This window comes from Microcaecilia unicolor, chromosome 3, assembly GCF_901765095.1.
Source record: "Microcaecilia unicolor chromosome 3, aMicUni1.1, whole genome shotgun sequence".
NCBI classification, from domain to species: Eukaryota; Metazoa; Chordata; class Amphibia; order Gymnophiona; family Siphonopidae; genus Microcaecilia; species Microcaecilia unicolor.
Window position 1 is genome coordinate 459451041 of NC_044033.1, and position 21729 is coordinate 459472769.

Genomic DNA, 21729 nt, shown 5'->3' on the forward strand with positions numbered 1-21729 from the left:
GGCATGCTGTGCTGATACCTGCGCTTGGATTAGCGCAGCTTCAGAAATAGTTTTTATATTATCAGCATTTGCTTTCAATGTGGGTTGCATGGAGATTGAATGTTATGTACCATATCCCATAGTGACTAGTACAAAACATTTGTTCACACAGGAGCCTGCAAAGGCCTCTCCGATACTATGTAAGCCACATTGAGCCTACAAATAGGTGAGAAAATGTGGGATACAAATGTAATAAATAAATAAATAAAATTATTAAATGGACTTGTGAAAAATCCACTATTTCTGGGATAAGCAGTATAAAAAGTACAAAACATTTTATACTGCTTATCCCAGAAATAGTGGATTTTTCACAAGTCCATTTAATAATTTTATTTATTTATTACATTTGTATCCCACATTTTCTCACCTATTTGTAGGCTCAATGTGGCTTACATAGTACCGGAGAGGCCTTTGCAGGCTCCGGTGTGAACAAATACAGGGTGATGTTGTGGTAAGATCAAGTTCATGTGGCACAGCCACATTAGGGAATCGGAGAACGGAAGAGTTGCGTTATGTCCATTACGTGCTTTAGTTTGGTTGTGTTGCAGAGATTGGGCATTTAAGAGATTGGATCGGTAGGGTATGCATTTTTAAACAGGTTGGTTTGTAGTGATTTCCGGAGGTTTAGGTGGTCGTACGTCGTTTTCAAGGCTTTTGGTAATGCGCTCCACAGTTGTGTGCTTATGTAGGAAAAACTAGATGGTAAGTTGTTTTGTATTGAGTCCTTTGCAGCTTGGGTAGTGCAGATTTAGATAAGAATTGTGTTGATTCGGATGTATTTCTATGGTAAGGCGATCAAGTCTGTCATGTAACTCGGGGCTTCTCTGTAGATGATTTGTGAACCAGGGTGCAGATTTGGAAGGCCGATGCATTCTTTGGGAGCCAGTGTAGTTTTTCGCGGAGGGGTTTTTGCGCTTTCAAATTGCGTTTTTACCAAATATAAGCCTAGCTGCCATGTTTTGAGCGGTCTGAAGTTTCTTTAAGGTTTGTTCTTTACATCCCGCATAAATTCCATTGCAGTAATAATGGTCTATGGATTCTTTTTTGAATCTTAATTTTAATCTTAGTCGGTGGCCACTCAACATGTAGAAGTGTGTGGGGACATGCTGGGAGTGGGAGGGAGGGGAGAGGCTGCACTTGGATCAGATTTCTAGTGCTGGACACTTCAACTAGGTGCCTAGAATAAGGTGAATGAGTAGCAAATCTAAATATAGGGCTTGAATTCTAGGGCACCTAAAATAGAATTCAAGATGAAAGTAGATTTAAAATCAGTGAAAATAGGACTTTACATTAGTCATCTCTCACAGGGTCCTTAACTGAAGTAGCTTGAATGTCTGTTCTACCAGGCTCTTTATTAAGTTTTGGTTTGTTTTATTCTGTGTGCTCTGAATATTAAAATCAATGCTATAATGGCCAAAACCAGTACCTGAAAATTCTACTTTTATAAGGTCTGGTTTCAGATATTTTTTGTAAGAAAAATGCATTAGTGAATTAGTCTTGCTTACTTTCCCATGCCATGTACTGGTTTGCTTACACTGCCCAACCCTAGCAAAGCAGTGACCAGAAATGGATCTAAGAGGCAAACAATTGACAGCAAGGTAAATATTCTGTCACTAGGATGCACACAACTTAACTAAATTTAAATCTCCATTAAACTTGCATGCGAGAGAATTGGTGTGTTTTAAATCACAAGGCCATGAACGACCAGCTTTCTTTGCCTTTAATCTTCAGTCATGTACACATTTAAAGGGTAATCTAATTACTGGTGTGCCAAGAGCGGAACAGTCGTTTTGGGAAAGCTGCAATGTAGACTTTTATTTTGTAGAAGATTTCAGGCCACATAAAAAGTTGCTTCACATTATACTTTGTAAACCATACTGTGTTTGAAATTTGTAATTAAAAGTATATTTTGAGGTGATATTCGGTTTATAAAAACAAATCACAAGGGGTTTTATTTTGGGGAGAACGAGTTTGTTAGTTTCTCTGGAATTCCAAAAATAGAAGGATGAGCTATAGATCGGAATAACAGAGAGATGCTATATAAATATTTATATGTGTACACATATATCATTTTGTTACTATATTTAAATTTGTTTGTGAAAATGTGCATATATATTCTTTCCAGTTAATAAGTGTACTGTATTTTTAATAGGAACACAGTCACATGTGCCAGGGTAAAAAAGTATTTAGAAAACTTGGGCACCACCCAAAGATTTTAGGAGCCAGAGAAAAAGATTATTATTGTTCTTCTATTGAAAATTTTTTTTGCTTTATTGTGTGTTATTTTGTGCTTTTTAAACCTTTTATTTCTGCTCCTTTTTGCTTTCTTTGTTTTTTTTTTTATTTCTTTTTGCCATTTTTAGGTTTTTTTTTTTCTCTAATAGTTCTTTTCAAATGTTCAGTTTCTCCCACCTGTAGCCTGTCTTCTTTGGGGGCCGGGAACAGTTGTGGTTTGCAGTGACAGCTCCTCCAGTCAAGCCTCAACTAATGTCAAACTTTACTGTTAGGAAGCTGAGAATTTTTCACCCCTCCTGTGTATATAGATTTTCTGGAAGAACATGTGTGTCTACATTTTCTTCTATTGGGTTCTACCACCTGATCTTCATACATTATAAAAAGCATTACCTCAGGGGGTCTTTTACTAAGGAGCACTGGTGTTTTTAGCTTGCGTTAAAAATAGACACACGCTAAACGCTGAAGACGCCAATGTATTCTTATGGGCATCTTTAGCGTTTAGTGTGCACCTATTTTTAACACACGCTAAAAACGCCAGCTCGCCTAAGTAAAAGACCCCCCTCAATAAGTTAAACCTATGATCTTTTTTCACCCCTTATGAGAAAGATCTTAGACTTGCAAATTATAGCCACTCAAAAAGTGTGGCATTGAATCAGGTACCTAAACTAATGATCACGTATCAGAAAAGGTGCTCAAATGTAGTACATGTAAAAAAAAAATTCAATGCTTTTTGAAATGTGTGGGAAAGGGACTGAGAGTGTAGAAATTATGGCTTAAAGATCGATGGTATCATTTTTCATTATAATTTTGTTTTCACGTTATTGCTAAGAACATTTTGGATTTGGACTTTGTCTTGTGTTTTCTTAAAACTCTTGAAGAATATAATTTTTATTTAATTAATTTTTATTTTTTGCATATTTTTTCTTCCAGCCTGTCTCACCTGGCCTCATTGGAATTGAGAGAAAATTTGCTGACATATTTACCTGAGTAAGTTAATGAATTATAAGTTGTTTTGTATGATAGACTGCCAGTTGTGGTTACTCTTGAACGGTAGTCCTCTCTGTAGTTTGAAATTATCTCTCTTGTCTTTGTATTCACATACCTAAAGACAGCATGGTGATTTATGGAGCAGCAGGTCTAGAATAAAATTCAGATTTATAGTTTGTATCAGAGCTCCGGTCACCTCTGTTATGAATAATATTTTAGACTTCTGTCAAACTTGACAGCTTTATTATAACAGCTTAAGAAAATGTCATAGAAACAAACATTGAGATATATTTGAATGACTTTCTATTTTGCAGTGCACCATGTTATGCTTTTGGTTGGGTAAAATAACTTTCCTGGAAATGTTTTTTGTCACTTGTTACAGGCTGGCTTTTTTTTTTCTTCTTCTTTTTAAAATTACATTTCTTTAATATTACCTTTGGTTTTTTTTTTCATGTTCTTGTTCAGGTCCTTTATATGTTGATTTTCTGTTAGAGAAATCCTCCAAAGTATATTGCACAATCTTTTAGAACCTAATTACTATAGTAGATCAGGCCAAAGGTTTATCAAGCCTAGGGCCCTGTTTACTAAGCCGTGCTAGAGGCTCGCTAGCATTTTTAGCGTGCGCTAACTGTGTAGATGCCTATAATATTCCTATGGGCATCTACATGGTTAGCGTTCGCTAATTTTTAGCACAAGCTAAAAACACTAGTACACCTTAGTAAACGGCCCCTAGTATCTTGTTTCCAACGGTAACCAATCCAGGCAGCTGGTAAGATCCCAAAAAGTAGATGAGTACATGCTACTTACCCCAGAGATAAGCAATGGCTTTCTCCAAGTCCTCCGTAATGGTTTATGGACTTTTTCTCCAGGGACTTGTCCAAACCTTTCTCCCAGCCATCCTCTCTAAATGGCTTTAATACTAAATAAAAGCTCTGGCTTTTCATGTGCAAAGGCTTAAAAACAGGTTGGGTTTTCAGGATACCCTTAATGAATATTCCTGCATTAAGGGTACGCTGAAAAAAACTTGTTCTGACTGTAGCCCTCAAACACTACATAATTTACATCTGGCCCAATGTTTTGAGATCCTGATATCCAAGTTGGCATCTAGATGCCACTGTAAGCTCTTTCTTTTAATCATTTGTTGTATTTTATACAGTGAGTTGGGCACATTTTTAATAGTTCTCTGTTTGAATAAGTATTTGCTATATCTGTTCAATCAGTCCTTAGTACTGAAGAATCAGTAAAATAGCAGCTACCACTGGCTTAAAAAAATGCCTTTACAAGACAACAAATACATGGCCATTATAACCAAAATGTATCTCAGGATTAGGAGCCCTTTTACTAAAGTGTGTTAAGCACTTGACTCATGATTATTGCCCAGGAACAGGCTACCATATGACCACAATAAGGGGTTTTGCAATAGTTAGCCTGTTTCTGCGTTCTGTCAGTGGGTATGGCATGGGTGTAGAGTGGGCATGGAAGCATTAGCCAGCTAATGCGTTACACTTACTGTACGTTAACTGGCTAACATAGAGTTAATGAAGGACCACTTACTACTGCTTAAATAATTCTCAACAGGTACTATATGCTAATGAGAACGTTAACTCACAACCTGCAATAAAACAAAAAAACTACTGGCAATTTCTTGATGCAGCGTTAACTTTGGGCTTGTCATACCTTAAAATCCTGTGTTATAATGTGTTAAGGGAGAATTCTATAAATGGCACTGAAAAAAAAGCATGTAGAAAAACGCTTAGCGGTATTTTATAAAACGTGCCTAAAGTTGGGTGCGGTTTATAGAATAGCGCTTAAGCCCAGGGATCATACATACATGTAGGCACGGCCATTTGTACCAATGAAAACATGGTGTAAATGCCTGTGCCTATATTTAGGCGCAGAATCTATTTATTCTATAATTATGTGCGTAACTAAAAGTCACACCCCTGATCTGCTCATGGCCCTCCCATTTCCATGTCCCCTTTTTTTGTCTCGTGTAAAATATAGGCCCTTACGCGTTAAGTGAATCTAATTAGAGAAAGGGAAATGGGACTTGATATCCTGCCTTTCTGAGGTTTTTGCAACTACATTCAAAGTGGTTTATGTATATTCAGGTACTTATTTTGTACCAGGGGCAATGGAGGGTTAGGTGACTTGCCCAAAGTCACAAGGAGCTGCAGTGGGAATCAAACTCAGTTCCCCAGGATCAAAGTCCACTGCACTAACCACTAGGCTAAGCCTCCACTCCTTAGTACTAATTAGTACTAATAATTGCTTGTTAAGCCAATTATTGGTGCTAATTAGCTTCAATTAAAATACACGCACAAATTGGGTGCATGCACATTTTTTAGCACTTTATATAGAATTGGGGGTAAGCCCAAAACTTAAAATACTGTAGTAAAAAGGCCCCTTAGAGAGCAGTAAAATTTAGCTGCTCTCCATATTGTCTGTTAAAGTCTGCATTCAGAAATAGCAGAGGGATAATTCTATAACAGGACACCTGCGTTTGTGTCACTTTCAAGTGGAAAATTGCAGAATACTAGCACTTTGACAAGTAAATGTACAGTTATGCTTGTAAGCAGGGCTGTGAAATTGGAACACCAAACCTTCAACTCCGACCCCTCTTTTTTTTTTTTTTTACTGTCCGACTCTGATGCAGGCTCAAGATCTGATTCCAACTGCTACTGATACTTACATTTTTTGTTCTGCATCTAAAGTACTGGTAAATATAACTTTGGATCCAGAGCAAAGATATGTATATCTAAGTATAAAACGATAAATTTAGTGTATATTGTAATGTTGTAAGTTTTTTGCTTCTGACTCCATAGTCTTGCATGTAAGTGCTAGCAGGACACCTAAGCCAAGGGTCCTCAAATCCAGTTCTCAAGGTCCATATACCAACCTGGTTTTCAGGATTTCCACAATGAATATGCATGAGATCTGATCTATTTGCACTCACTGCTTCCATTGCAATCAGATAGATCTCATACATATACATTGTGGAAATCCTGAAAACTAGGCTGGTATGTGGACCTCAAGGACTGGATTTGAGAATCCGTGGCCTAAGCGCTCTTCTGTAAGGGCACAAGGGAAGTGACATTTGTGTTGCAAGTGAGACGTATACATGGGTGGGGCATGGGCAGGGCTCCCACTTGCATACATAACTTATAGAATACTGTCCCCCCCCCTTACATGTGTTTATCTCCCTCCCCCCTTAGATTTGATTCTAAGTCACCCAGATATTGAATTGATAGGCCGGATATAAGCCCTGAATAAACTGGAAACTTTATGCAACCGCAGTTAAACCAGGTCTATGGCTGGTGAAATTGTAGACCTGTAAATGTTAGGTACCAATGCCAGGTTGCACTAGCATTTTATAATGGATTCCATGTGCCCAGATGCTGTAATAGAATTGGCTCCTACTGCACCACATCAAGGTGTCTAAATGGAGATGTCACTTATAAAATTGCCCCCCCCTAATGAATAACTTATCCATGTAAAGTTATGCCAGAATTTTCAGGGTTCAAACCTGAATGCACATTGTATATCAAAATACACATAAGATTGCTTGTTTAAATTATCGGTGTAACTTTATTTGTTCAGACTGCTGAATATTGCCTGAAAGGATTTTGGACTGTGTTGGCTCTTGAAACACCCAAGTCCTTATGGGATTTTACAGATGGAAGCAGGAGGGATGTATACTGAATTTAATAGGATCCCCTGATGGTGATTTCTGGCATGTTATTTAGTGGGAAAAAAAATCTGCTTTTCATAGACTTAAACCCAAGCCATTTTGTGAGACACTATGAGATTATTTTTCCTTTTCACTTTTCTTCGTGGTAATAGCTTTCCAAACTGCTGTATTTATTCCTTGGTTTTGCTTTTTTTTTTGACAGGTCTCTTGCCCAGCTCCACAGATTAGAGGAGCTTGATCTGGGAAACAATGAACTTTATACTTTGGTAAGATTTCTGTTCTTTGCCTCAATTCGATTTTTTTGTAAGTGCTTTTTTTATAAGTGCTTTCAAGAGAGCTGCATAAGGTGGGCTACAATGACATATAACCCCTGTCAACAAGTATATTCTATCAATATATGAGATATCAAATTCATAATATACTTGAATCCAAAATGGTCTGATAAAAAAACAGAACAAACATCACTGCAGCTGGAAATCTTTTTGTGACATGTTCTGCAGTAAGATATGCAGTTCTCATGGCTTGACAAATTTAAGATTTTAAACTTAATTGCTTTTCCAACCCCAAGCTTAAGGTGAATTACAGTCAGATATCCTAATTATGGGAGGCGGGGCTGGTGGTTGGGAGGCGGGGATAGTGCCGGGCAGACTTATACGGTCTGTGCCAGAGCCAGTGGTGGGAGGCGGGGATAGTGCTGGGCAGACTTATACGGTCTGTGCCCTGAAAAGGACAGGTACAAATCAAGGTAAGGTATACACAAAAAAGTGGCACGTTTCTTGGGCAGACTGGATGGACCGTGCAGGTCTTTTTTCTGCCGCCATCTACTATGTTACTGTGTTACTAGTTACCTGCCCCAGAGTGCTTACATTCCCAAGGGTGGATTTAAGTGTGCTACCACACAGTTCTGTGTGGAGGAGTAGCCTAGTGGTTAGTGCATCGGCCTGAGAATCTGGGGAACTAGGTTCGATTTCCACTGCAGTTCCTTGTGACTCTGGGCAAGTCACTTAGGGGCCCTTTTACTAAGCCACGTAAGCGTCCACGCGCGCCCAACATGTGCCAAATGGAGTTACCGCCCGGCTACTGTGTGGCTCTTGCAGTAATTTCATTTTTTGCACGTGTCCAGAAAATAAATGTTATTTTCGGACACGCGCAGGTCATTACTGCCCAGTTACTGCATGAGAATTTACCGCTAGGTCAATGTTGGCGGTAAGGTCTCAGACACAAAATGGACGCGTGCGGCAATTTTCATTTTGTCGCACATCCATTTTCGGCAAAAATTTTTAAAAAGGCATTTTTTGTAGGTGTGCTGAAACATAATTCTGCACATGCCCAAAACACGTGTCTACACTACCACAGGACATTTTTCATCGCATCTTAGTAAAAGGACCCCTTAACCCTCCATTGCCCCAGGTACCAAAATAAGCACCTGTATATATATATGTTAACTGCTTTGATTGTAACCACAGAAAGGCTGTATATCAAATCCAATCCCCTTATGGCCTCTGTTTGATATGTGTTTATACAATAGTGCACTTTTGTAAATCTGTCCCTAAGTTTATTCTTCATATAAGAAAGGATGAAATGACTCGTCAAGGTCTACATAATTTTATATAACGTGCCTAACTTTAGGCACTGAATCGGACATTAGGTGCCCAAATGGTGGGGCTAAATGACATTTTCTTAGTGTCCCTCCGGACGGGCCCAGGGTTGGACTGATGGGTTGTGCACACCTTCCAGCAGGAGGAGACTGAGAAACTTCTGACTCTAGAGAGCCAATAAGAACCCTGGCCATGTGACCCTAGCCTCAGTATTTTCTCAGTCTCCAGCAGGCCGTAGAAGGTGGACCCATTAGTCTCTCTCTCTATTTAAAAAAAAAATAATTCTCTTTTGTGCCTGGGGAATCCAGTATAGAGGCTAGGAAGAGAGAGCAATGTTTATTTTCCTCTCCAGCCTCTGGGGTGCTATACTCGGGGGTCCCGAGTCCCTCCCCCACTTCCTCCCCATCTCCCTTTGGTGCAGGGAAGGGCTAACCCTTTCGGAGGAAAGGTGTTTAGCTTTTGGGAGAGGCAGCCACTTGCTTGTTTGATTGAAAAAAAAAAAAGCACCAGTTTGTTACCTTTCCTCTCCCCCAGGCACAAACGAGCAAGCAGCTCTGTCGTGCTGCACTGATTTGTGAGCCTGCTTCAGTTCCTTTTGTCTCTGGGCTCCTGGTTTGAAAAAACAACAAAAGCAAAACAAACAAAAAAAAAAAAACCGTGGCACGAACGAGCAACCAGCTCCGCTGTGATTGCTGGCTTCTTTTCAGTCTTCTCTCTTTCTCGTGTTCTGCAGCGGCTGCATTTGTAAAAAAAAATTTTCACAGGGGCGCAGAGCGACGTCGCTATGGCAGAGAAGTTAAAGCATTGTGCTGTGTGCCAGCGCAGGGGAGTAGGTGCGCTCGGGGAGTGTAAATTTTGCACCGAGATTGCTGTACCAGAGCCACCCCTTCCCACGAACGCTTCGCAGGCTGCGCCTGTCTCAGCATCCTCCCGTTCATCCGTGGATCTGGCTGGCCCATCGGGTGTGGCAGGGAAGTCAGCCATCTTGCCTGGAACTACATCCTCTGCAGCACGTGAGCTCCCATCAGCTGCACAGCCTTCAGTTCAGCCTGAGGCAGTGTCTGGAGGGTTTTCCCCCTGAGTTTGTCCTCCAGATGTACCAGGCTTTCCTCATGAAAAAGGCAGGCATGGGAGTCGCAGGGATAGGGGAGTTGGCCTCCAGAACCTTTGCTCCCCCTAAAAGACCTCGAGTCTGCTTAGACCTGGAAGAGGATCCGGTTTCAGATCTGGACCCGTTCCTGGGAGAGGAGGAAGGATTAGCGGAAGAGTTTTGGGAAGACCAGTTACCTTCTGATCCCACGGCGCCCTCTTGCCTCCGGGAGAAGATCCTTCGGTGGTCCGGATTTTTCATAAGGAGGACTGTCAGGAGCTCATCTCGTCCATGCTCCATTTCGAAGAGGACCAGACCCCAGCCTCAGAAGTCTGCAAGGTGGACCTCTTGGTCAAAGGTACCAGATCTTTGGCAAGAACTTTTCCCATGCATCAGGACATTCAGGATATCATTCAAACGCAATGGGATGTTCATGACTTCTCCTTTCATCCAGCCCGATGCATGACCCACCTTTACCTGGTGCCAGAGTCAGATAGGGCCCTTCTGAATGTCCCAGTGGTCAACGCAGTTACTCTCTGCGGTTACCAAACGCAATACGATCCCGGTGAACGGTGGTACTGCCCTCAGGGATGTTCAGGACCGGAGGTTGGATGCTTTCCTGAAGAACAGTTTTGATGTCTCATCTCTGGCAGTTCAAGCTGCCATCTGCGGGTCATTGGTAGCCAGGGCCTATTTCCGCTGGGCAGAGAGAGTGCTAGATAGGTCCTCGGACGATCTGACTTCTATTGATGCAGAGGTAGCCAAGATTGAGATGGGCTCTGTATTTCTGGCAGATGCCTTGTACGATCTCCTGAGAGCATCCTCCAAGTCCTTAGCTTTGGGGGTTGATGCCCGCCGCTCCCTATGGTTGCGGGGCTGGTCAGCGGATGCGGCCTCCAAATATAATTTGAGCAAATTTCCCTTCCGAGGTTCTCTGTTGTTTGGGGAAGATTTGGATAAATTGGTGTGTACTTTGGGTGATATGAGGGTTCCTTGTTTCCCAGAGGATAGGCCTCGTCCGAATAGTCGGGATTCCTTGTTTGGCCATGGCCGGTCGAGGGATTTCCGCTCCCCTTCCCGTCCTTCCCAATGAAGGGGTGAGGGTCTCTCCTCTGATCCCTGTAGGCGCTCGTCTGTCGCAGTTCTTTCAGAGGTGGGCCCACGTAACCTCCGACTAATGGGTCTTGGAAATTATTCAGACGCCTTTCTGGAGTCTTCCTTCCGTTCTCGCCTAAAAGCGGGAGCGGTTCGGGACACCTTACAGAGGCTCTTGGACCTTCATGCCAAATGCCCAGTTCCTTCTTCAGAGTGCGGACAAGGCCGGTATTCCATTTACTTTGTGGTCCCCAAGAAGGAGGGCTCCTTCCGTCCTATTTTGGATCTCAAAGCTGTCAATCGGGCTCTCAAAGTCACAAGTTTTCAAATGGAGACCCTTCGGTCGGTCATCGTCGCCGTCCGTACAGGAGAGTTTTTAAGTGCCTTAGATCTGACGGAAGCTTATTTATTTTTAATTATTTGTTGCATTTGTACCCCACGTTTTCCCACCTGTTTGCAGGCTCAATGTGGCTTATCTGCACATTTCTATCCAGCCCGGTTACCAGAAGTTCCTTCGGTTTGCCATTCTGGGCCGGCATTTTCAGTTTCTGGCTCTGCCGTTCGGGTTTGTTACAGCACCTCGCACTTTCACCAAAGTCATGGTAGTAGTGGCGGCGGCCCTCAGGAAGGATGGAATCCTAGTCCACCCGTACTTGGACGACTGGCTCATCAAAGCGAAATCTTATCAGGAGAGTGTGCAGGTTATGGCCCGGGTGATGAGTTTCCTGCAGTCCCTTGGTTGGGTGGTCAGCTCAGCCAAGAGCTGTCTGGTACCGTCACAGTCCCTGGAGTATTTGGGCGTTACCTTCGACACAGCACAGGGACAGGTTTTCCTTTCCCAGGCAGGGTGCTCAAGCTGCGATCTCAGGTTCAGGGGTTACTTCACAGACACGGCCTCTGTGCTCGGGATTATCTTCAAGTTCTGGGTTCCATGGCAGCGACGATAGAGGTAGTACCCTGATCCAGGGCTCACATGAGGTCTCTCCAATCTTCCCTATTGTCCAGATGGTCTCCTAAGACAGATTACCTTCAGGTGAAGTTGCCCCTGCATTCCCAAGAGCGCAGCAGTCTCTTCTTGTGGTTGCGGGAGGGCAGTCTCACCAGGGGGATGCCACTGGAGTCCCCCCAGTGGATAGTGTTAACAACTGATGCCAGCCTACGGAGCTGGGGAGCCCAATGCTTAGGAAAGCTTGTGCAGGGTCTCTGGTCTCCCATGGAAGTGTCCCAGTCCATCAGTTGGTTAGAGACCAAGGCAATTCGTCTAGCTCTGGAGGAGTTTCGTTCCCTCATAGCAGGCAAGGTGGTGCGGATATTATTGGAGAAAGCCATGGCTAGGGCCTATGTCAACCACCATGGGGGAACAAAGAGTCGACTCTTGCAATGGGAGGCGGTGAGTTTCATGGCATGGGCGGAGCTTCACCTGGTCGCCATCTCGGCTTCCCATGTGGCGGGAGCCGAAAACGTTCAGGCAGACTTTCTCAGTCATCACTCCCTCGATCCAGGGGAATGGTCTCTCAGCCCTTGAGCATTTCAATTGATAGAGGATCAGTGGGGCGTTCCGATCCTGGATCTTTTGGCCTCCGGCCGCAACGCAAAGGTTCCCCACTTTTTCAGTCGTCGAAGAGACTCAAGAGCAGCGGGGATAGATGCCTTCTTACAACAGTGGCCTTCCGGTCTTCTATCCGTGTTTCCTCCGTGACCTCTCTTGGGTCGTCTCTTAAGAATTGAGGTTCATGGGGGTCCGGTAGTCCTCGTGGCACCCGATTGACCTCGTCGTCCGTGGTACGCAGACATTCAGTGCCTTCAGACTGCACCTCCTCTTCATCTCCCTGTTCTCAAGGATCTTCTGTCGCAAGGCCCGGTCCTTCATCCAGATCCAGCTCGATTTTTGTCTTATGGCCTGGCCATTGAATGGGCTCGCTTAACGAAGAGAGGTTATTCCGCTCCAGTGATTCCAACCATTCTCCAGTTACGTCACTGGTCTACCTGGAGGATTTTTGAGGTGTGGTGTGCAGATAGTGGTATTTCTCCCTTCCGGGCTTCGGTGGTGGAGATTTTGGATTTTTTGCAGCATGGCTTTGATAAAGGCTTGTCCTGTTTCCGAGGCCAGGTGCGAGGGAAGTCGGTGTCTCTTCCTGACATTTTTGGAGTTTTCTAAGGAGCGAGTGGTTTTGCGCCCAGTGCCTTCTTTCTTATCTAAGGTACTGTCACGGTTTCATCTCTCCCAGTCGGTCTTCCTCCATGTCCTGTGTCTCAGAGGAAGTTGCGTACATTGGACATTAAGAGAGTTCTGAAATGCTATTTGTTACTGACGACTTCAGGTGCATGGATCATCTGTTTGTACTCCAGGCCGGTTTGCGTAAGGGTTTGGCCGCCTCTAAGCCCACTATTTCTCGGTGGCTCGAAGAGATGATAGCTTCTGCTTACATGCTTGCCAGGAGAACGGTCCTGGAAGATGTTAAGGCTCACTCCACAAGGGGACAAGCAGCTTCTTGGGTGGAGCGATTCATGGTGCCACCCGCAGACATTTGTAAGGCAGTGACGTGGGCCTCGCATTCCTTTTGTAGACACTATAGACTGGATGTACAGTGTTGGCAGGAGGCGATTTTTGTAACTTGAGTGCTAACAGTGGGTTTGCTGGGGTCCCTCCCTTAGGGCTACTACTTTGTTATTTCCCATCAGTTCAACCCTGGGCCGGTCCGGAGGGACGCTAAGGAAGGAGAAATTAGACCTTAACTGCTAATTTGCTTTCCTTTAATTCCTCCAGACCGGCCCAGGTCCCTCCCGTGTTCTTTGAAAAGTGATTGTTTTTACATAGTTCCTGAGTTCTATGACGGAGTTGCTCTGCAAGTTGACAGTTCATTTATTTATTAAAAAAAACTAGTTAAAACCCTGTTATGCCATACCTCTTCTCTTTGACGGAGTTGTTGGTGAGCGTTGCTGCATGGCTTGGCCGTCCTTCAAGCACGGTTTATGACTGCTTGGTGGCTGCTTAGATGCCACAGGACACAGAAGGTTTGGTCTTTCTCTTCTTTCCTTCTTTGTTAGGGCTCTTATTGGCTCTCGAGTCAGAAGTTTCTCAGTCTCCTCCTCCTCCTACTACTACTATTTAGCATTTCTATAGCGCTACAAGGCGTACGCAGCGCTGCACAAACATAGAAGAAAGACAGTCCCTGCTCATAGAGCTTACAATCTAATAGACAAAAAATAAGTAAAGTAAGCAAATCAAATCAATTAATGTGAACGGGAAGGAAGAGAGGAGGGTAGGTGGAGGCGAGTGGTTACAAGTGGTTACGAGTCAAAAGCAATGTTAAAGAGGTGGGCTTTCAGTCTAGATTTAAAGGTGGCCAAGGATGGGGCAAGACGTAGGGGATCAGGAAGTTTATTCCAGGCGTAGGGTGCAGCGAGACAGAAGGCGCGAAGTCTGGAGTTGGCAGTAGTGGAAAAGGGAACAGATAAAAAGGATTTATCCATGGAGCGGAGTGCACGGGAAGGGGTGTAGGGAAGGACGAGTGTGGAGAGATACTGGGGAGCAGCAGAGTGAGTACATTTATAGGTTAGTAGAAGAAGTTTGAACAGGATGCAAAAACGGATAGGGAGCCAGTGAAGGGTCTTGAGGAGAGGGGTAGTATGAGTAAAGCGACCCTGGCGGAAGACGAGACGGGCAGCAGAGTTTTGAACTGACTGGAGAGGGGAGAGGTGACTAAGTGGGAGGCCAGCAAGAAGCAGATTGCAGTAGTCTAAACGAGAGGTGACAAGGGTGTGGATGAGGGTTTTGGTAGAGTGCTCAGAAAGAAAGGGGCGGATTTTACGGATGTTGTAAAGAAAGAAACGACATGTCTTGGCAATCTGCTGGATATGAGCAGAGAAGGAGAGAGAAGAGTCAAAGATGACCCCAAGGTTTCGAGCTGAGGAGACAGGGAGAATGAGAGAGCCATCAACAGAAATAGAAAACGGGGGGGGGGGGGGGGGGGGGGGGGGGGGGGGGGGGGGGGTGGGTTTGGGGGGGAAAATGAGAAGCTCGGTTTTGGTCATATTTAATTTCAGATGGTGTTGAGACATCCAGGCAGCAATGTCAGACAAGCACGCTGAAACTTTGGTTTGGATGCAAGGTGAGATATCAGGGGTAGAAAGGTAGATTTGGGAGTCATCAGCATAGAGATGGTAGGAAAAGCCATGGGATGAGATTAATGAACCAAGGGAAGAAGTGTAGATAGAAAAGAGGAGGGGAACAAGAACAGAACCCTGAGGTACGCTGACAGGCAGAGGGATAGAAGTAGAAAAGGATCCACCAGAGTGAACACTAAAGGTGTGGAGGGACTGGTAGGAAGAGAACCAGGAAAGGACAGAGCCCTGGAATCCAAGTGAGGACAGGGTATCGAGAAGTATGCTGTGATCGACAGTGTCAAAAGCAGCGGAAAGATCAAGAAGAATGAGGATGGAATATTGACCTCTGGATTTAGCCAGTAATAGGTCATTGGAGACTTTAGTAAGCGCAGTTTCGGTTGAGTGGAGAGGGCGAAAACCAGATTGTAGTGGGTCAAGAATAGCATGTGAGGAGAGAAAATCAAGGCAGTGGCGGTGAACAGCACGCTCAAGTAATTTGGAGAGAAAAGGAAGGAGGGAGATTGGTCGGTAATTAGAGGGACAAGTAGGGTCGAGTGAAGGCTTCTTAAGGAGAGGTGTGACCACAACATGTTTAAAGGCAGCAGGGACAGTCGCAGTGGAAAGTGAGAGGTTGAGAATGTGACAGATAAAAAGAATAAGAGCAGGAGAGATGGAAGGCATGCACAACCCATCAGTTCAACCATGGGCCGGTCCGGAGGATCTAAAGGAAAGCAAATTAGCAGGTAAGGTCTAATTTCTCCTTAGGCGTCGAACTGCCCTGCACTCTTTTATGTTAAGTGTCAAAGTCAGAGGGTCTCAAAACCAGTCCTTGAGGTCCACAACTCAGCCTGGTTTTCAGCGTTTCCACAATGAATATGTATGAGATCTATTTGCATTCACTGTTTCCACTGCATGCAAGTAGATTTTATATATATTCATTGTGGAAATCCTGAAAGCCAGGCTGGGTTGTGGACCTTGAGGACTGCATTTGAGGACCCCTGGTGTAAGTGCTTTAGTATGTAACTGCAGAGGGAGGGGCATATGTATGGGTGGGGCATAGGTGAGTCACACATTTAGGTGCCAAACTTATAGAATACAATAAATTGCACACTTAGGTGCTAACATTTACACCATCCTTTTACTTGGTGTTAAGTGTGGTTGCCTAAAGTTAAGTGCCCGAATTCCAACTTGGGCTCTATTATTTAATGGAATCTGGGTGCCCAGATGCTGTTATAGAATGCTTTCTTAGCACCCAGATTTTGGACTCCTGGGGCCTGATATTCATTCGGTGATGGGGCAGCTCTGTTGCTGTCTGCCCCGGCATTAAACCTGGATATTCAATGCAGGACCATTTCTAGCGACTGGCATTGAACATCTGGGTTGTTTTTTTTAAATATTCAGCGATAACCGATTAACTTTATAGCAATTAAAGATAGGACGGCGATTTATGCTGAATATCACCACCTAACTGGATAAGTCATGCATTATAGCCAGTTATGCACTAGGTGCTAACCGGCAATATTTATCAGAGATAAATGGCTATCTGCCCCCAGAATATTAGTGATTAGGTGCTGATATGCAATTTAACTGGTCAGTGGCCATGTCTGGCCAGTTAAATATCGGGGGAAGGGGCTGATTTTTAGTGTCCTTTATAGCATTCCCTCCCATAATGTGTATCGGTGAGGAGAAGGATCAGAACCTTGGCTTCCCATTTTTGTACCCCACTGATTTAACCACTAGGCTACTTCTCATTCAGCCATCATGGAGTTAGATTAAAACTTTGAAATAATTTTGTCAAAATTAAATGCAGACTGTGCTGTAGGCCACAAAGTAGATGCCTATTCTGCCATCAAAGGAGGAATACAGATAAATCTTGAGAGTGATGACAAGGGTCCTAGGAGAGATCACTAAACACTGTGAGAGAAAAATACATTTTCTAAAGTTTGCATGCCAATGCTTATGAATGGAAAAATTCACATGTACAAATTTAGAATCTGATTGAGTAGCTAAAGTGCTCAGAAAAAGCTGAAGTCAGTAGAAAAACTGTCGGTCTGAGAACTATGCAAATATGTCCCAGTTATAGCCGAAAATGGTTCAGTTAATTTCCTCTCAGAACGTTTTTATCCTATTATGTCAAATAAGATCGCGTCACCTTCTGCAGGAATGTGGTCGTCTCATTTAATGTCAATTACAAGGTTTTTGATTGAAGACATCCAATATTATCTTACTCACCGGGGATTCGGTGCAGTCGTAGCTCTTTGCAAATCATTGGGATGTGTGGCATGGCACTACATAAATAAGAACAAGTTAATCCTTAATTGGGTTTGTTTGTATAAAAAATGATTCAGACAAGAAAAGGCCTCACACCGTAGTGATTGATATGATGTCACCTGATAGGTGAGTAATCACCAGGAGATATGAAATTACTAATTATTTTCCTTGTCAGGCTTATATTTCATTATTCCTATCTCTAGACTTTTCTCACACATCAGAAAATAAGCAGAACCCTTAATCTCCTATAATGCTAAGGCAATTGATGTTATGGGATTGTGTGGTTCCTGAGGAATTAAAGGAAATTAGAGGGTGGCTTATCGACTTGCCAGGTTGGGCCAGGTGCATGTCTGTACATATTCTCTCCCCTTCCCCCTCTCCATGTTTCTTGGAATGGTAGGAGGAGGTGGAGAAGATGAGCAGCAATGTCCTGAGCTGTGTTGATTTCCTTTTTCATCTGGGGCCTAACTTGAATAGTTAGGCCTTGAGCAGTAGACAAGAAGGATTGTTTACCTCCTCCCTCTGGCTTAGATTGGTGTGGGAGAAGGGTAAGATGGAAATCATGGAAGGGGTGGCAGAGGGCATAGGGATCTTTTGGAGGGATGATGACTGGGGGAGGGGGCTGGGATGGATGGGAAGAGGTTGAGAGAGAAATTTTGCTTTAGAAATTAGTTGAAAGAAGCGGCAGAAGACAAGAAGGGGTGGATGTGAAAAAGAGGGCATTGATGAGGGGATGTTTGTGTGAAAGGGATCAATGCTGTGAGAGGGAGGCATATAAAGAGTGAGGGTGGGCCATGAGTCAATCCCCACCTCACCCCCCTCTCCCGGTGGTCTTAGCGGCCCTTCCCTACCCCTACCTTCAGTGGAGGAGGGAAGTGGCCTCCCTCCTCTTCCAACGGCGCCGCCATGAAAATGGCGGTGCCCAGCCCTGCCCCGTGCATCCTGGAATGTGCTAGGTGGGACTTCACACCATATAAGGGAGAAACCATATAAGGCCACAAAGTAGATGCCTATTCTGCCATCAAAGGAGGAATACAGATAAATCTTGAGAGTGATGACAAGGGTCCTAGGAGAGACCACTAAACACTGTGAGAAAAAAATACATTTTCTAAACTTTGCATTCCAATGCACCACCATTGGAAGAGGAGGGAGGCCACCTCCCTCCTCCACCGAAGATAAGGGGTGGGGAAGGGCCGCTAAGACCACCAGAGGGGTGGGGTGGGGTTTGACTCGCGGCCCACTGGGTCACCAGGGCTCCATTCATGTGAGGGGATGTCAGGGGGGTTAGGGGGGGCTGAACCTGTGTCGGGGGAATCAGAGGGAACGGAGGGTTTGGCTTATGGCCACCAGTGCTTTATTTGAGGGGATGCTAGGAGGGGTGTGGGGGGGGGGGGGGGGGGGGCTGGAGACCCAAACGTGTCTTGGCTTGTGGTGGGGGTACTTGGGGTCTGGTGGTCCCATGGACCTCCAGCCCCTGTGTTTGACAGGTCTAGGCTTTTGACAGCCTAGACCTGTCAAACAAGTGCAGGAGGATTGTGCCTGAGCACATGCTCAGGCACAATCCTCCTGCACTTTTACCTTATGATCAGAGAGAATAGCATGCTTAAATTTGCATGCTTTTATCTCTGATCATAGGGGCGGTAAAGCCCCGCGCTGTTCCAGCGCTGTTTTTAGAGAGTTGTTTAGAACAGCATTGGGCTTTCGATCATCTGCCCATAAGTTGGTACCTGAGGAAATTAGAGGGTAACATGCCATATCCAGAATCACAAGGAATGGAGTGGGATTTGAACCCTTGCATGCCTGATTCTCAACCCATTGCTCTAAAAGTTAGGGTACTCCATGGGATCATGACCAGTGCTGGAAATTTAGCAGTGAAGATTGTTCAGCTACCTCACAAACTTAACTGGACAAATGAATCCCCTGTATGTAGCCATGAAGGGTGGGGTTTCTTCTGTTCTTGGTGAAAGAAACAATTTCATTTTAAATCTGAGCTTTCCAGAACATTGTAGCACATTTAAAGAACATTAAAAAAAAGTTTCCTCTGTACAGTTTCATTTTCTTCAGTTGTAATGTATGACAGTAAAAATACAAATTGTTTGTGACATAATTGTCCTCACTTACTATTTCAGCCTGAAACCATTGGCACACTGTTTAATCTCAAGGACCTGTGGCTGGATGGAAACCAGCTAGTAGATCTACCTCCAGTAAGATGAATCTCTCTTTAATATAAAGTTTTATTATACTGTAAAGCTGCAAAAATTGGCATTATTTTGCTAAGCTGTTGATGAGGGCTTTATCAGTGTCTTTGTATCTGGATATGATTTGCACATGCAGGTTCAGATCGGTGGAGCTGATAAGATTGCTGCAGGTTTCGGTAGTAATTCTGTGGGATCAGTCAGAACAGGCTTGTCCAACCTTTTTCTGATGGGGGGGGGGGGGGGGGGGTCACATTTTATATTTTGTATCGTTTTGGGGAGCCAAAATATGCACTGTTTTTTCCATGTTCGGTCAAATAGTAGCAAAATGTGTGTGTTGACTCCCTCTCAAGAAAGCAACAAAACGAGCGGAAGATACCCAGAATGACCAAACTTCAGGGGTCTACAAATTGGCATATACAGACTGAAAAGTCCACGCTTTACTTGGATAGCACCAAGCGATCGTCTCGTTTTGTGAGAACCTTTGGAGGAACATCCGTATATGCCAATTTGTAGACCCCTGAAGAAGGCCTTTCTGGCCGAAACATGGACCGTGTAGGGTCCTAATAAATTATTTTGGTTTCTTAACATCTGTGACTTCAGTTTGGTCTTTCTGGATATCTTCCGCTCGTTTTGTTGCTTTCTTGTGTTTTTTTGCGGGAGATTTGGACTCTCTTTGTTGTTCTTTGACTCCCTCTCAGCCATCACTCAGTCTCTCATTTACCCCCAGCCTTCATACAGTGTCTTTCCCCTCACCTGGCGTCAGCTGCAGAAGAAAGAGCCTAATTTTAGACATGAGCACTTAAAATGTTTGATGTAAATCAGGCTTGTCCAGCCATTGGCCTATAGGCCAGAACCCGGTCCTACAAGTGTTTTTTTCTGGCCCTTGGAAGTTTGGCAATTCTTGTGCCTACAACAAGATTCCTGCTTCCACACCGTGACTCGGATCTCTGCAAGCTTCAGTCGAGCTGTTCTGGAACTTCGGGTTAGTCTCGTGGTTTCAATATGAGACCATCTCTGAGGAAGGGTGACTAAAGTCTCCATGATATTTTAAACAAGTATTTTAATTTGTATGGGTTTTTTTTTCACCTATAATTTTGATCTATTTGCAACTTTCTTTAAATTAGTCTTCTCATTTTCTAACTCCAGTCACTCTATCTTATCTATCTGTATGTTCTGTCTTTGTTTACACCCTATACTTTCTACCTTAATGTTTTATTGCATATTGTGTTGATATTATATTATAGTATAATATGCCATACTTTGTATTATTGTTCGAATATTTGCTGCTGTAATTGTCCATTGCCCATGTTTGACTTAATCTTGCTGTACACCGCCTTGAGTGAATTCCTTCAAAAAGGTGATAAATAAATCTTAAATACAATAAATAATGAATTCTATTAGAGCAAATAATTTGTAATACAACAGTTTAAACCCCATCCTTTAATTAAAAAAAAAAATAAAGAAGTTACAGAAGTTCAAACATGCAACTTTCTCAGGCTGATGGACCCATGACATGAAAATCAGCCATTCTCAACATTTTGGATCTGCTATTTTAGTAACCTTTTCCCAAAGATGGTCACATATATATATATATAATATTTTTTAGTTTATTGGAATTTACATTTTCTGGGTTTTTTTCTTTTTGTTTGTTTGTTATGGAGACAATATCCTAAAGGGCCAGATTCTATATAAAGCACTTAAAAAATCCGTGTAGTAAATATTTCCGCCTAAGCGTGTTTTATAAGTGGGGCCTAGATTTAGGCATGATATATAGAATACGTTAGTTTATATCCCAGTGCCTAAAACTACGCGCCTCCATTTACACCAATGATTTACGTACACTGGGCCATATTCCATAACTATGCATATAAATTTTGGAACTCCCACTTCCCTGCCCATAACCACACCCCTTTTGAAGTGCACACATTAGAATTTAGGCGCAGTTAATTACAGAATACGCTTAACGAGTTGTACATGTAAATTCTAATTATTGCCAATTAGTGCTGATTATTGCTTAAGTGGTGTTATCTGGTAGAAAGTGTGTACCATTTGCAAAGAGTGTACATTTATTTCTCAACAGCATGTGCATGCATGCATTAGTCACACACTATCGGGAAAGAGTATACACTTTTTGTCAGAAACGTGCACTCTTTCCAACACAGGAAAAAACAAAATGTTGTTTATTTTCCTCTCAGTGGGCTCCTTTTACAAAGCCATGGTAGTGACTACTGTGCACTGAATACAACGAAGCCCACAGGAATTGAACGGGCTTTGTAGCATTTGACGCGCCACTAATTGCTAAGGAGCCCATTGTGTGCATGGGAACTGTCCTTTCGAACAAATGCACATCCCTAGCAAAGAACCATTACAGAAAAATAAAATAAATAATGCTCCCAATGGGTGCCTACATATTAAGGG

The 21729-nt window shown here is 43.5% G+C and overlaps 1 protein-coding gene across 1 annotated transcript in view; it reads left to right on the top strand.

Moving 5' to 3' along the window:
- The window catches only part of LRRC1 (leucine rich repeat containing 1), a 222038-nt gene that overhangs the window by 140682 nt on the left and 59627 nt on the right, over positions 1-21729 (top strand). The window contains exons 5-7 of the mRNA XM_030198969.1: positions 3205-3261; positions 7155-7218; positions 19243-19317. Of these exons, the coding sequence (XP_030054829.1) occupies positions 3205-3261; positions 7155-7218; positions 19243-19317 (196 nt within the window). The remainder of the gene's footprint in view (positions 1-3204; positions 3262-7154; positions 7219-19242; positions 19318-21729) is intronic.